At 41.5% G+C, this 12,956-nt stretch overlaps 1 protein-coding gene across 1 annotated transcript; it reads right to left on the bottom strand.

The window, feature by feature from the left end:
• Positions 1-2,804: 2,804 nt before the first annotated feature.
• LOC138116824 (fatty acyl-CoA hydrolase precursor, medium chain-like) lies at positions 2,805-12,399 on the bottom strand. The gene is made up of 13 exons (XM_069026562.1): positions 12,265-12,399; positions 11,507-11,711; positions 11,050-11,188; positions 10,653-10,786; positions 10,011-10,164; positions 9,670-9,771; positions 8,803-8,901; positions 8,196-8,336; positions 6,935-7,015; positions 5,982-6,129; positions 5,209-5,358; positions 3,426-3,498; positions 2,805-3,276 (listed from the first exon to the last, which is right to left on the bottom strand). The coding sequence occupies exons 1-13, from the start codon at positions 12,338-12,340 to the stop codon at positions 3,087-3,089; spliced, it is 1,692 nt and encodes a 563-aa protein (XP_068882663.1). The 5' UTR covers positions 12,341-12,399; the 3' UTR covers positions 2,805-3,086.
• Between the last annotated feature and the right edge of the window lie 557 nt (positions 12,400-12,956).

Genomic DNA, 12,956 nt, shown 5'->3' with positions numbered 1-12,956 from the left:
TTGTGTACTTTACTCCATATCTTCCTGTGTGTATCTGCACAGTTGTGATTTACAGCCCCTGGAGGTAAACCCCCGTCACCTTTAACCTGGACTGCTCACAGAGCAAACTGTTGGAAGGTAACTGCAGGTGACCTCATCCAGTGTCGTGTCTCAAGCCTTTGCTGTGCTTTTGGTGGCTCCTGAGCTCTGCCCCAGTGCCCTGTGCACCCCACCAGGGCTGTGCTGGGGTGCAGCTCCTGAGCCTGAGGGCAAGGCCAGTGCTCACTGTACACAGGCACATGGATAATGCTGTAAATCTGAGCTGCTGAGAAAACAATGAGGACAAAAGCTTCAGTGCAGAATTACAATGAACTGTGGCTGTGTAGGTCTTCCCTGGGAGACTTTTTTCCTTGTTTCTCAAGAGTGAAGTTCAGGACACTAAGGGTCAATAAAAGTGCTCTGGGAGTAGTCCGCGCTGCTTGAATGTATAGCAATGGTAGATATATGCATTGTCTAATGCAATTAATGGAACAGGGGCCTGGGGTACAAGGTATGGAGCTTAGAATAAGTTATCTTTTACCTTTATCTGAGTGATAAAGGTTTCTGAGACACCTCAGAAACACTGCATAGGAGTAAACTCTGCACTCCTGTTTGCCTGCCTGGGTGCTGTTGTAAATTCTCTCACTGTCTCCTTACCTTGGATTGCTTTGGTTCCTGGCAAGGAAAACTGTTTCCATGCAAGGTGGAACTACAAGGATCCCTCCTTGTGGGTCAGATCCCACACTGGAGGGTATTCATGTCTCAGCTCATTCGTGACCCACAAGCTACAGGAGGGCTCCTTTGCTGCAAAGCCAAATACCCTGTACTCCACCTGCTGCTCTCTCCTTTTGCTGTAACAAACTTTAGTTCCAAAACCAATTTCTTTTCAACTCCTGGTCTTTACTGATTTTACTAGACTCCATATTTTCCCACTTACTTTCCTTTTATTTTCCCCCTTCATTACCATTTTAATTTCCAAGCTTTTCTCTTCAATCTTTGTTCTACTCACTACTTCTCTTCCAAGTACCTACTCTGCAAAAACTCTGAGCCCATATCCCATCCACAGACCTAGAGAAGCAGCCATTCTGAAAACATTATGTGTGCAAAACAGTTTCTGCAAATTCTGCCCTTCTTACTTACAGTAAGATACAAAAAATGGGATTTTAGATCCCTACAGCCTTGTCTGTAGATACTTTGCAGGATCTGCAAGCATGGCCTAGATGCTTTGCAAATGTAGAAACTCTTACCCTAGTGGCATGGACTAGACTTGTAGAATCTGGGGACAGTGCTACATACCTGGTGAGTACCATTCTTGAATCCTGTTTGGCATTCATTTAAAGATATTTTGCAGCTTGCCCTCAGTCAGTGAATAATGCATAAGTCAAGAGTCAACCAAAAAATCCTGCCACATGGTGACCTTTGCCTCTTTGTAGTTTAACACACTGCTATCTTTCCTGATTTCAATAGCTGAAAAAAAAAAATAGACAAATATCACAGCCCCTGGTGAGGATTCAGTGAAGCTACAGTATATAGAAATTGGGGCTAGAGCCTATGAAACTTGGGCAGCTTTACCACATGCTAAAGAGCCAGTGTTAGTCTCACCTCAGGATGTCTCTGGGATGAGACAGGAGTATCACAGCGCTTATCTCTACATAGAATGAGTAAAATCTTCTGACATTTTCCATTGTGATTTATTTTTAGTGCTGGCCTGTGCTCAGAAGTAATTCAACTGCACTTCTCTGCACACACAAGATGAGCATATATTCTGTGCACTGCCTGTTCATCTCCTTTTAAAGGAAGTAGCACAGTACCTCAAGGGTTTCTGCAATGAAGATTTAGCAAGACTATTTTGAAATTATATTCCCCTCACAAAACAAAGGAGGAAAAAAAAGGAGTGGGGGCAGATGCTTAGGAGGAAGTTCTGCTTACCAAAACTGCAGTTGTATTAACAGTCTCACCCTGCTCCTGAGTTCTGCCTGGCAACAGAACTTGGGCAAGAAGATGTAGGAAATCCCACCCTACTCCTTCCAGTAAAGCAATTTGGAAAGAAGGGTTGGGTAGCTAGTTGCTGTAGGACATTATTAGCCATGAACAATTTAAAATTCTTCCAGAGATATAGAGGGGAGATGAAGGGAGAGGGAACTTATGTTCATTGCCCTGTAGGATCTGTGGAGCTGCATCACTCTGCTGTGAGGCACCAGTGTGACCAGGAATGTGGCTGGGATAGCTGGAGCAGCCTAGGAGCCAGGTACAGGAGAAAAAGACATGGCAGAAAAGTGATTGACAACTCTACCATGAAGAGTCCAAGCCTTGTTCTTGGCAGCCCAAGTGCCAATCAGCCAGTGAGGGCCCTAGAGTGGCCCTGGGACAGACCCAGTGCTGGCAGTGAGGCTGTGAGCCAGTGCAAACAGGCACACTGGCACTGACTGGCACTGACTGGTGGCACAGGGAACAGCCTGGAGCACAGAGGGAAGCACTGGGGAAAAGACAGAAATGTTAATCCTTGTAGGGAAGCTACAGCCAAATTTAAAAGGAGAGAATTGTGGGTACTGGAGGCATATTCTCCCTTTTCTCCATTTGGGAGAAGTCTTAATTCCAGCACTACTGTTACAGATTAGGTACCACAACATTCAGAACTATCCTGTCTCAGTTGTAAAACCAGCTGATGAAGCAGAACATTCTGTAGTTTCATCTTCTTTCCACAGAGAACATTTTTGTATCTACACCACACCAAAACTTCTGTACCACCGATAAACTTGGCATCAAGAGACAGTTTTACTCACAAATTGGGTCTTCATTGATTTCACTTTATTAAAACAATGCTGCTGCTACATTCTGTCTTCAGTCATGGGGGAGTGACAGAAAAATCTGAGCATTGGGGAAATCTGGTAGCTGTATTTAACAAGTGAGGGATCAACTGGAATTATTACAGGGAATAATTGCAAGTATGAGAACTGTGAAGAAAAGGTGCAAAGAAGGGAAGTGTAATTTTATCCTCAAAATTACTTCAAGTAATTCCTTTTACTATCCTAACAGTTTGCATATTATGTGCATGTTTAGACTGTAAACTATAACTCTAATTTAACCTTCTTGTTTTCCATGCTTTTGTTCTTTGTCTTTTCAAGGATCACTTTTTTCCAGAATTCTACCTTCTTTTCTTTCAACTTTCTGTCTTTCTTTTGTTGTAGATTTATCTGCAAGTATTCTTCATTTTGGTTGTAAGATGGCCATTCAACCAGACCCTCTCCATTAGGATTTCTGTAAGCAAGAGGAAAGAAAGAGTGAGTGCCCTTTTCAGTTGCAGGGGAATTCAATCACAGAAGTTAAGACTGAACCAACAAAACAGCCAATTCCCCATGGAGTCAGTGCAAAGCAGCAATATCTGTCATTAGTCTCATGATTCTTACCCATTTCGAGCAAAGTTAGCCCAGTACTTCATTAGAGTTCTGCTGAGGTTCTTCTCTTCCTCTGTAACTTCACCTGACAGACAAAATACAGAATAGTTACTCTGTGTGGCAGAAATCAAGACATTGCTACTACACGAGCAGCATTTCTGTGTGTGATCATGCTGCAACAACTTAGCAATTGCAACAGAGACACAACACCAGCAAAATATCAGAAATACAGCAAGCATCAAGGGATTTCAGCCCTCCTCATGAAGAACTTCTGCATAATTACCCTTACTGTAGAAATCAGGGAATTAGGGTACAAGGAAATAAGGTGATGTGCCTGTAACCTTCCAGGAAATCAGAGCAGAACCAAAAAAACCCCATGTGTACTGCATCCCAGTACAGCTCCAGGAATGGGCCACATGGCTTTGTTTCCTGGATCCCATTCTAGTTTTGTGGGACTGAAATTCTCCCTATTACTCAGTGCATGACTAGGCAAAGATTTCTTCATTCCAACACAAGATGATGACACTCCATTTCTGAGCACATAAGATCACTGTATCACTGGGTGAGAATTATTTCAGTTCCAGGGTGTTTTTAATTATAAATGCATCTCAATACACTAAGAAAAATATTTGATATCTTAATGCCCTTGGTAAATTCAGGCAAAGAGGAGAAGAACTGTTCAGTGTTTTCTAGTGCCAAGACATGTAAGTAAAAAAAATAAATATAAAATATAAGCAAAAGGAAAAGGCTCTGGTAACAGATTACCAAAGGGCTTTACAACATAGCTGGATTGCTCCAAAGTTCAATGGAGTAAAAGGAAATACTTTCACTTATGTAGGCTTTGAACCACACTTGAACTACTGCGCAAATGAGAAAAATAAAACCAGAAAAACTGGTGAATTCACTTAAAATAAGCAGACATGTTGTGTCTCTTTGTCAAAATAAGAACTGTTCCTAATTTGTTCCATGGGAAAGCAAATACTCCATGCTGAGTATTACTGTTTTAGGCATATGGAATTCAAGAATGCTGCTGGATTCATAATGTTCCTTAGGAAGTGGCATCATGTATCTTAACTGTTCCATGATTGGCAGATTCATCTGGAATGTAACAATGTGGGATTCTGCCAGACAAACTTCCAGAATCCCATGGAAATGTTGGGATTACACCCTCAATCCTCCCTCAATGGACTGGTTCAATTTGAATAAATGCTCAAGTATTAATTGAGTTGTGGAGCAAAATAGACCTAACCATTAGATCTTCACATAGGAAATGAAACACTGGAATTCCAAGCCTTGCTCTGAACACAGCTGGAATCACTTCCTGCAAAAAAGAGCAAGTCCCCCAGTCTCTGGAGCCTGACAGCCCGTGAGATTTCCTGGAAAGGAGGAGATACTGGCCTAAACTCCTCAGGAAAAGAAGAGATCCTGGATTTCCTGCTTCCCAAGCATTCTGCAAGTTTAATTGACCTTTCCTTCAATTTAATTTTCAGCCAAAGCTATTTGGCAAATTCATGCACAGTCCTGGGATAATGACAGTGAATTTTCTAGCAAATGTCCTATTTGCTGAATGGCTGACAAGATGTGGAACTTACTGTGCTTCAGAACAAGCAAACTGTACAGGAGAGAAGAGGGAGAGGGTTAAATTTGTGAAACCAAATCTGTCAGGAGAAAGGGTTATGGTTTGATCTCACTGCCAATATATGCACTTCAGTGTGATTAAAATGAATGGAACACTGAACAGAAGAATGCCAGTGCTACCAGATTAATTTATGAGTGAACAGTGTCTGTTCCTTACTGCAGAGCTGGATGTCACCAGCCAGAAATGGCCCCCCAAAGACAAAGCCAACTTCATCCCCATGGTCAGCCTTCACATAGTCTGGTTTGCTATCCCAGTATGAACTGCGCCGGTGCTGGAATTCAAAGAAGTAGGTAGGAGCTCCAGACTCTGCAAGATATAACATTTAGAGTTAAAGAAGAGATACATAAACTACAGCTGTCTCAGCTGTTTAAAATATTACTTTAAACAAAGCTTTATACTGGGCACATTTCTAATGTAAGTGTTACATTCAAGTATGTACTTCTATTTTTAATGCAAAATTAAGAATTCAGCACTTACCAAAAAAAAAAAAAAGATAAAAATTCAAAGATCCACCCTAGGAAAACTTACAGGAAACAAACTAACATCAGTCTATTTCCAGTTCTGGGTATCTTGGCATGGCTTGTCTACAGTTTCAGACCAGAAAATCTCCAGACCACAGAGCTGACCTCCCAGGTAGCTGTGGGCCAAAGGACAAAGGTTGCTTTGATATGTTTTAATTTTTAAGCCTGCATACTTAAGTTAGCAAACATTTACCTGTGTTATCACACTCTGCTCTCAATATATTGTGATTATGAACAGTGCAAGACACTTAATACAAAGATAAGGGACTACACACAACCCTGCAGACCTGTATCATTCCTCAATTTCCCAAAGGCAACTTGCCTATATATGACAAGATTTGAATCTACATCATTTGATCCAGCCTCCAGTAGGAAGTCTGAATGTCCCACTGCTGTTGATCAGCTTACCCCTGTGATAATTCAGTGCTTTGATGGAAGGCATGACAATTGCCATGTCCCCCAGCAGGTCCAGGAATCGGTCCCGTAGCTCTGCAGGATCCTCTGTGTCTCCCAGATATTCATCTATGATCATGGGCAGAAAATCTGAGGGTACATCCTAAGAGACAAGAAACAAACAGACAAATGATCACTGTCTAAATTAGCAGCTGAAATTGCCATCTTTTAAACTTCAGAGATTCTGCAAAGGCACAAAGGTCCAGGACAGCACCCATGTTGATGCAGAACAAAACCTATTCACAATTTTTGTAGGGAAAAAATACCAAACAAGTCAAATTTGCACTAGATTTATATGGGTTAAAACTCTACAGGAATAAGTGTAGATCCAGCAATTTCTCCTGACAACATCTTTGGCTTCTGTTTCCTTCAGGAGAAGAGAGATGGGAATTTCAAAAGTAAATTCTCAGTCCTTGACAGATTTATGGGCTATTAGACAAGAAGACAAGGCCAATGGGATTTCCAAAAACAGTGTAAGTTTTCAGGGTTAGAATTTGCTGCTTGAAAGACACACCTCAAAACTAGGAGTGCAAAGTAACTACTTTAAAAGCCACATTTAATGTAAACATACTGAAAAATATGCCTTGAAGCCCCACAAGCAGGAGACTAGCCATGAGATACTTTAACACTCAGGATACCATCACAGTAATCCTACAAATATGTGAGATTAAAGTATTGGCTGAGGTCTAGAATGAAAAAGGCATTTTCCCAAATCCCAGGCCTGACTCAATCCTATTTGTGTGCAACTCCCTACACCCTGGTCCTGTCAGCTTTGCTGGGACTCTCCCCAAAGCATAAGATGACCTCAGCCCTTAGTGACACTATGACTCAAGCAGTGAGACCAAGTCTGTTAGATACCTGAAAAAGAAAACTCACTTCTCAAATTAGATTAGTGCAGCAGTACTTACTATCATTGGTAGAAAAAACTCTAGAGTTGAGGCAATTGATTTTCTATCTCCTATTTCCCTCAAACTTGTCATTTTTGATGTCTGTACAGAGAAAAAAACCAATGTTATTAGCACCATTCAATGTCTCCATTATTTTCAACATTGGAACTACATTATTCCATTAGTTCTTACTACTGGTGTTTATTTTTGAACATCAAATCACATGCAAAAGCACAGCACAATGCAGCAGCTGTCTTGAAAAGCTTGTATTTACTGCAGCAAATGTTGCCTTGGTGAAGGTTTCTACATAGACCATACATAGTTTATCCTTAAATCAACGTTAAGAAACTTGTAAGACCAGAAAACATTAGGGCAGAGTTGAAGCAAAAAGCTGCTTCTGTCTCACAGGCAGATTTTCATTCTATTGGGGGAGATCTTGAAAGTCACTGGCAGCCTGTCTCTAGTCCAATTGTTTGAGCCCTTTGAAAAAAAGGATAAGGCAGGGTTCCTCCTCTTTTACAGCATTACATAAAACAACTGTTCTGGCTGCAAAATAAATTCAAACAGATTTCACTTTGCACTGGGAATTAAAACCAGCACGTTCCCAGAGACAGCTGCTACACAGATTCAGAACAAATGCTTTGTACTGCAGAAAGGAAACTGAATACTTAGGAAATGAAAAAAAAAGGGGACAAGAAAGAGAGAGGACATAAATCCATCTCCTGCAGTTTTTGTACACTGAGAGCATTTGCTCATGTTTTTGTGTTACCCATTGAGTTCCTGTGAGAAAGGATTTCTGCAGAGTGGGCTGGACACCTGCATTGTCCCCACACTCTGCCCCAATGAGGTTTTCAAATGAATGCTCTTTCTGCAGGGTGGTGATGACACACAAGGGAAGCTGGTCTAGGTGATCAGTGGCACACTTTTAAACACACTATGTATCAACCCTGACTACCGTGGGGGAAAGGACTGGCTTTAATCTTCTTTCTGTAATAAGCCCTTGATTGTTGCATTCTTTTTCCTCTCTCTGCCTGGGTGAGGGATTAAAATTCTAGGATAAGAAAATACTTTACAAAACTGATGTGCCATCTGATATGTCCATGTTTAACTTGCAGATGAAGCCTCTCTCACGCTCATGTGACCAGGTGGTTCTGGGTCACTGCAGAGCCACAATGCAAGCAAAGTTTATCTTGTATGTATTTCCAACAATGCAAAGACTTGTCCTAACACCTAACACAAACATTAAAAACACACTAAAAGTGAAGAATAGACATTAAATTACAGATCTAATATTCCAGCCAAATTCATTGTTGGTGACTCCTATCATAAATGGCACTACATTGAATTCTTTTCCAGCCAATATCTCTTCAGGTGGCTTATGAAGAAACACTTCATCCAAAACTAAGGGTAGAAATGAAATTTCCTGAAGGAAGAGAAAAAAAAAAGATCAAATTAGTTGTTAATAGTATTTCAAATTTTCCCTTGAAGTCATGTAAGTTGTCCACATTCAATGTCCTAAGTGCAAAAAGGGGCTTTAAGAAATTCAAGTGTCTACATCCACTGTAACATAAATTTAGTTTGGCACAGGAATATACAATGGCTGGGTCAAGGTGTAGAGGAATGTAATGGGTTCCTGATCCTGTGCTGCTTCTGACATTAAAACATAGGGATGCTCAAACCTCGCTCACAACTTTACAGGTGCTGCGACACTGCCGAAACTTCCAGAGAGAAATTCTGTGTGAAATGATTTCAACATTTAGGGAGTATTTTGACAAAAGATAAGAAAAATCAACTTTGGAACAGACCATCAATGAACTCTGATCAGAGGCTGAGCCAAAGTTTTGCAAGTGAGACATTAAAAAATTCTGTTGCCATGAAGTCTCACCTACCTTGCTGTTAAAGATTAGGTGCTCTGCTTCCTGCTTCCTCAAGCAGCTCAGCAGGGAGAGGGAACTGCTCGTCTCACACTTAAAGATACTGGCAATTTTCTGAAAATTACCAAAAAGACAAGCACTGTTAGAAAATCATTATACACACTGTTGTTAATAGCTGGATTTAGTGGCAGATTTAGGTGAGCTTGATAGATCTTTGAGTATTTTATTTTACTAGAAATGCTACAATTTGATCACAACGTGAGATCATTCTGGTGTACTTCTCTTTCTTGCTGTATTTCCATTCACTGTTCTTCAAACTTTGCTGTAGAGATAATACAAGCTTGTAGCATAAACCAAATAAGGAAAGAAAATCCAGAAACATTTACATTATTACTATCTGCCATTACAGGAAAAGAAATTAAAAGGCACTTATAGAAAAAATTTTAAGATTTTTTTTTTAAATTTTGAATTAATTTACTTCACGTAAAATAAAAGACTCCCTAAAAAACTGTAGGTCAATAAAAACCTGAATTCTTCTTCTGGATTCTTGTTAAGTTCTCCATAATAAATGTCCCAGTTACTGTATAGGGTACAGTGGGTACAAAAATGGACATTTGCCTAGCTTGGCATAGCTTGGTATGACTGAATACACCTTTGACAGCCCACAGGTGTTACAATCATATAGCTGTACAATCTATTTCTAACACCAAATAGATTGAAATTAAACAGGTGTGCTGCAAGAATAAACTGGATCATCTTTGTTGCACAGCACACAATGAGATTTTCCCCTTTTCTCGTTTAAACAAATTATCACATATAAGCATCCTATTTTAAAGTCTTTAGGTTATAAAGACTTTAAAATGCAAAAAAAAATGAGCCTACCTCAAGATTTGTTGAAAGATGTAAGTCTTTATTGGGGGGAATTAGAATTCCACTCTCTGATATTGCTTTATGAAAGAGACCCTTGGATAAAGGAGATAACACCTGCCAAGAAGGGAAGAAGAGAAAGTATTTATTCTACATTAACACCCTTATTCATAACTCTATGCTTGACTAGGCTCCTGGATTCAGTGGGGAATTACACATCTTTATTTGCTTACAGGGGAAGTCTCCAGATTTAGCACAACATGCTGTTAAACTTACTGTCAAAAAGCAGATTAAGCATGAAAAGTTACACTAATTGAGTTTTTAAAGATTTTTATTCCTATCTACTGTATACCTACATGTGCAAAAACAGAGCAAGATCCTGCAGATACACCAAAGAGAGTGACAGATCCTGGATCTCCACCAAAGTGCTCAATGTTTCCTTGGACCCACCGAAGAGCTGCGACTTGATCCAAGTATGCCCAGTTCCCACGGGCGTGCTCATCACCAGTACTGAAAGGAAAGCAGCACGAGCCACTCCTCAGGAGCACTAACAATACCACAGTAAAGTCAATCTCAACATTTTATACATTGTCCAAAGTGTCATATTTGGCCCCGACCTACAGCCCCGCACGGTCACACCTCAGCCCCTGACTCGCCTCCACTCTCGGCTCACCCCTGCACAGGCGGATCCCCGGCCTTTACTCTACAGGAGTTTTTGCTCTACACACCAGAGGATGGAAGCAAAGGCCAGAACAAACAACCCATCCAAATAAGCCCAACTATGATTTGGTAGCAGGCTGCAATCACATGACCATGCAGGTGGAATGTACAGACATTTCTTGGTGTTCTGAAGCCCTGATGTCAGTGAATTATGTACATTTAAACCACTGTAACAGTGGGAAGCTGATATAGAAGTTCAGCAGATTCAGCAAACAGAACTACCCATGCTTTAAACATGACAGCAAGCACTTTGTAAAAAGTGAAATAAGTGATCTTACTTGAAGAATCCAAGGAGTCCCAGTCGGTACTGAATTATTACCACCACAACATTCTCGTAGGCTGACAGTGCAGAGCCATCATACCTAGCAGCACCACCAAATATAAAATTGCCTCCATGAATCCACACCATTACCTTCGAAACAAAAGGGTGAGACACACCTTTATGCACTGGTTTGCATATTTCACTTGAAAAAGGAAAGCAACCTCAGAGAATTAGGAACACCAAATCACTGAAGCACGATGGCAGCTGAATTTCAGATTGGTGGACTTTGAATTTTACATGCTAATATTATTTCTGCCTGTGCAGCATCACATTTTCAAAAGCAATTAAGTCTCTTGGGGCAATCATTACTTCCAAGCTTTATAAAACACAAGTTTGTTCAATGGTTTACATACAGGTAACTTGTCCTTCTTGCTTGAGCCAGCAGGGCTGTAAACACTGAGGTACAAACAATCCTCAGAAGTTTGGAATGCAATGTGCTTTTCTTTAAAGTTTTTTTCAGCTGTTTTCAACAGGGATAGATCTTGAGGACACCTTCACAAAAAAAAAAGTACAAGTATTAGTACAAAAACTGCAATTGTATCAATGTAACAATGATTGAGAAAACACTTATTTTTGCCCCACAGGCTGAATCCCCACAGGGTGCTTGAATTTTGTGTTATTTAGAATCAGTGAGAGGTGCAGCCTGTAAAAGCACATCTCCACACCTGTACTTGAAATATTCCAGTATTGGCAATGTATCCACTACCAGACCTAAACTCCTCAGCAAAAATCAGGCCCCTGTATCCCAATAAACACAACCCTGACCAGCATGGGCAGGCTCTGTCTACAAATGAACCAAACAGCTCTCACAGTGGTGGGTAAGAAGTTGCATCTCTCAGACCAGTCCAGGGTTCAGGCGGTTCAGGTGGGGAAAACCTCAAAGATCCAAGAGGGGCTTTTGCAAAAGGAATTCCTAGGAAAACATTCACACGCTTGTCTGTCCCCTTCACATTTGTCTGTGTTCCTTTGAGCCGTCCCAGTGCAATAGTCACTTCTGGCTCAGCAACACTCTGTCCTAAGCAACACAAAAGGTAAAAAAGAAAAAAAAATTGCATCTTCATAATTATCAGATAGACTTTTCTATTAAGTATTTTTAACTGACTGTTTAATTTAGAACATTTCAGCTTATTCCTTTCAATTTTGTCCAGGTTTCATTTTGCTTTGGTGCAGTGCCAGACACCCCATGCCAAACCCTCCTGCCAATGACACCTGGAGCCAGGTAGAACAGAGCTTACCTGTTTCACTCTGCAAGAGCAAATTTCGGAGCAAACAGCAAAACCATTAACATTTCCTAAATTTATAATTTAACAAGATCTTAAAAATATTTTGTTTAGATAATTCAGAAATGTTGCTACTTTCTACCTCTTAAAAAAGACAGAAAGCTTTCTTTTCATTAAATCATCTCAAAAATAGCTTCATCCCACAAACCCAGTAATTTTAGCAATACGAAGGCATTTTTGCAGATTGGTAGCCAAAGCATAAAAGATTTACTGCCTTTGAAAAAAACATTGCAACTTGTTGGTGCAGTGGCTTCCCCAGCAGCAACAACAACACCTCGCAGGTCTCACCTTCTGCCCGGCACACGAGGAACGCTACACTACAAAACAAAGTGCAAAGCAGTGCAATCGGGCTTGGAGGAACCATTTTCCACCCCCGAGTGGGCTCTCGATGACTCTCTCCGGTTTTATGCGGAAGAGAAGGGGACAAAGGTCCCAGCGAGGGCACTCGGCGCAAGGGAGCGCGGCTGAATTGTGAGCGTGAACTGCAGTGAACGCCTCCAGAGCACCAGTACAGTCCCCGAGCACCAGTACAGTCCTGACCACCAGTACAGTCCCCGAGCGCCAGTACAGTCCTGACCACCAGTACAGTCCTGACCACCAGTACAGTCCCTGAGCACCAGTACAGTCCCTGAGCGCCAGTACAGTCCTGAGCACCAGTGCAGTCCTGACCACCAGTACAGTCCCTGAGCACCAGTACAGTCCCTGAGCACCAGTGCAGTCCTGACCACCAGTACAGTCCCTGAGCGCCAGTACAAGCCCTGAGCACCAGTACAGTCCCTGAGCGCCAGTACAGTCCTGAGCACCAGTACAGTCCCCGACGCCAGTACAGTCCTGAGCACCAGTACAGTCCCTGAGCACCAGTACAAATCCAGAGCACCAGTACAAGCCCTGAGCACCAGTACAAGCCCCAAGAGCCACCAGCTCGCGTTACCTGCCCCCGGCAGTGGCCCAGCAGCGCTCGGGAGCAGCAGCGGGAGCGC

This window comes from Aphelocoma coerulescens, chromosome 11, assembly GCF_041296385.1.
Source record: "Aphelocoma coerulescens isolate FSJ_1873_10779 chromosome 11, UR_Acoe_1.0, whole genome shotgun sequence".
Taxonomy (NCBI): domain Eukaryota; kingdom Metazoa; phylum Chordata; class Aves; order Passeriformes; family Corvidae; genus Aphelocoma; species Aphelocoma coerulescens.
This window is presented reverse-complemented; position numbering and strand designations above follow the sequence as displayed.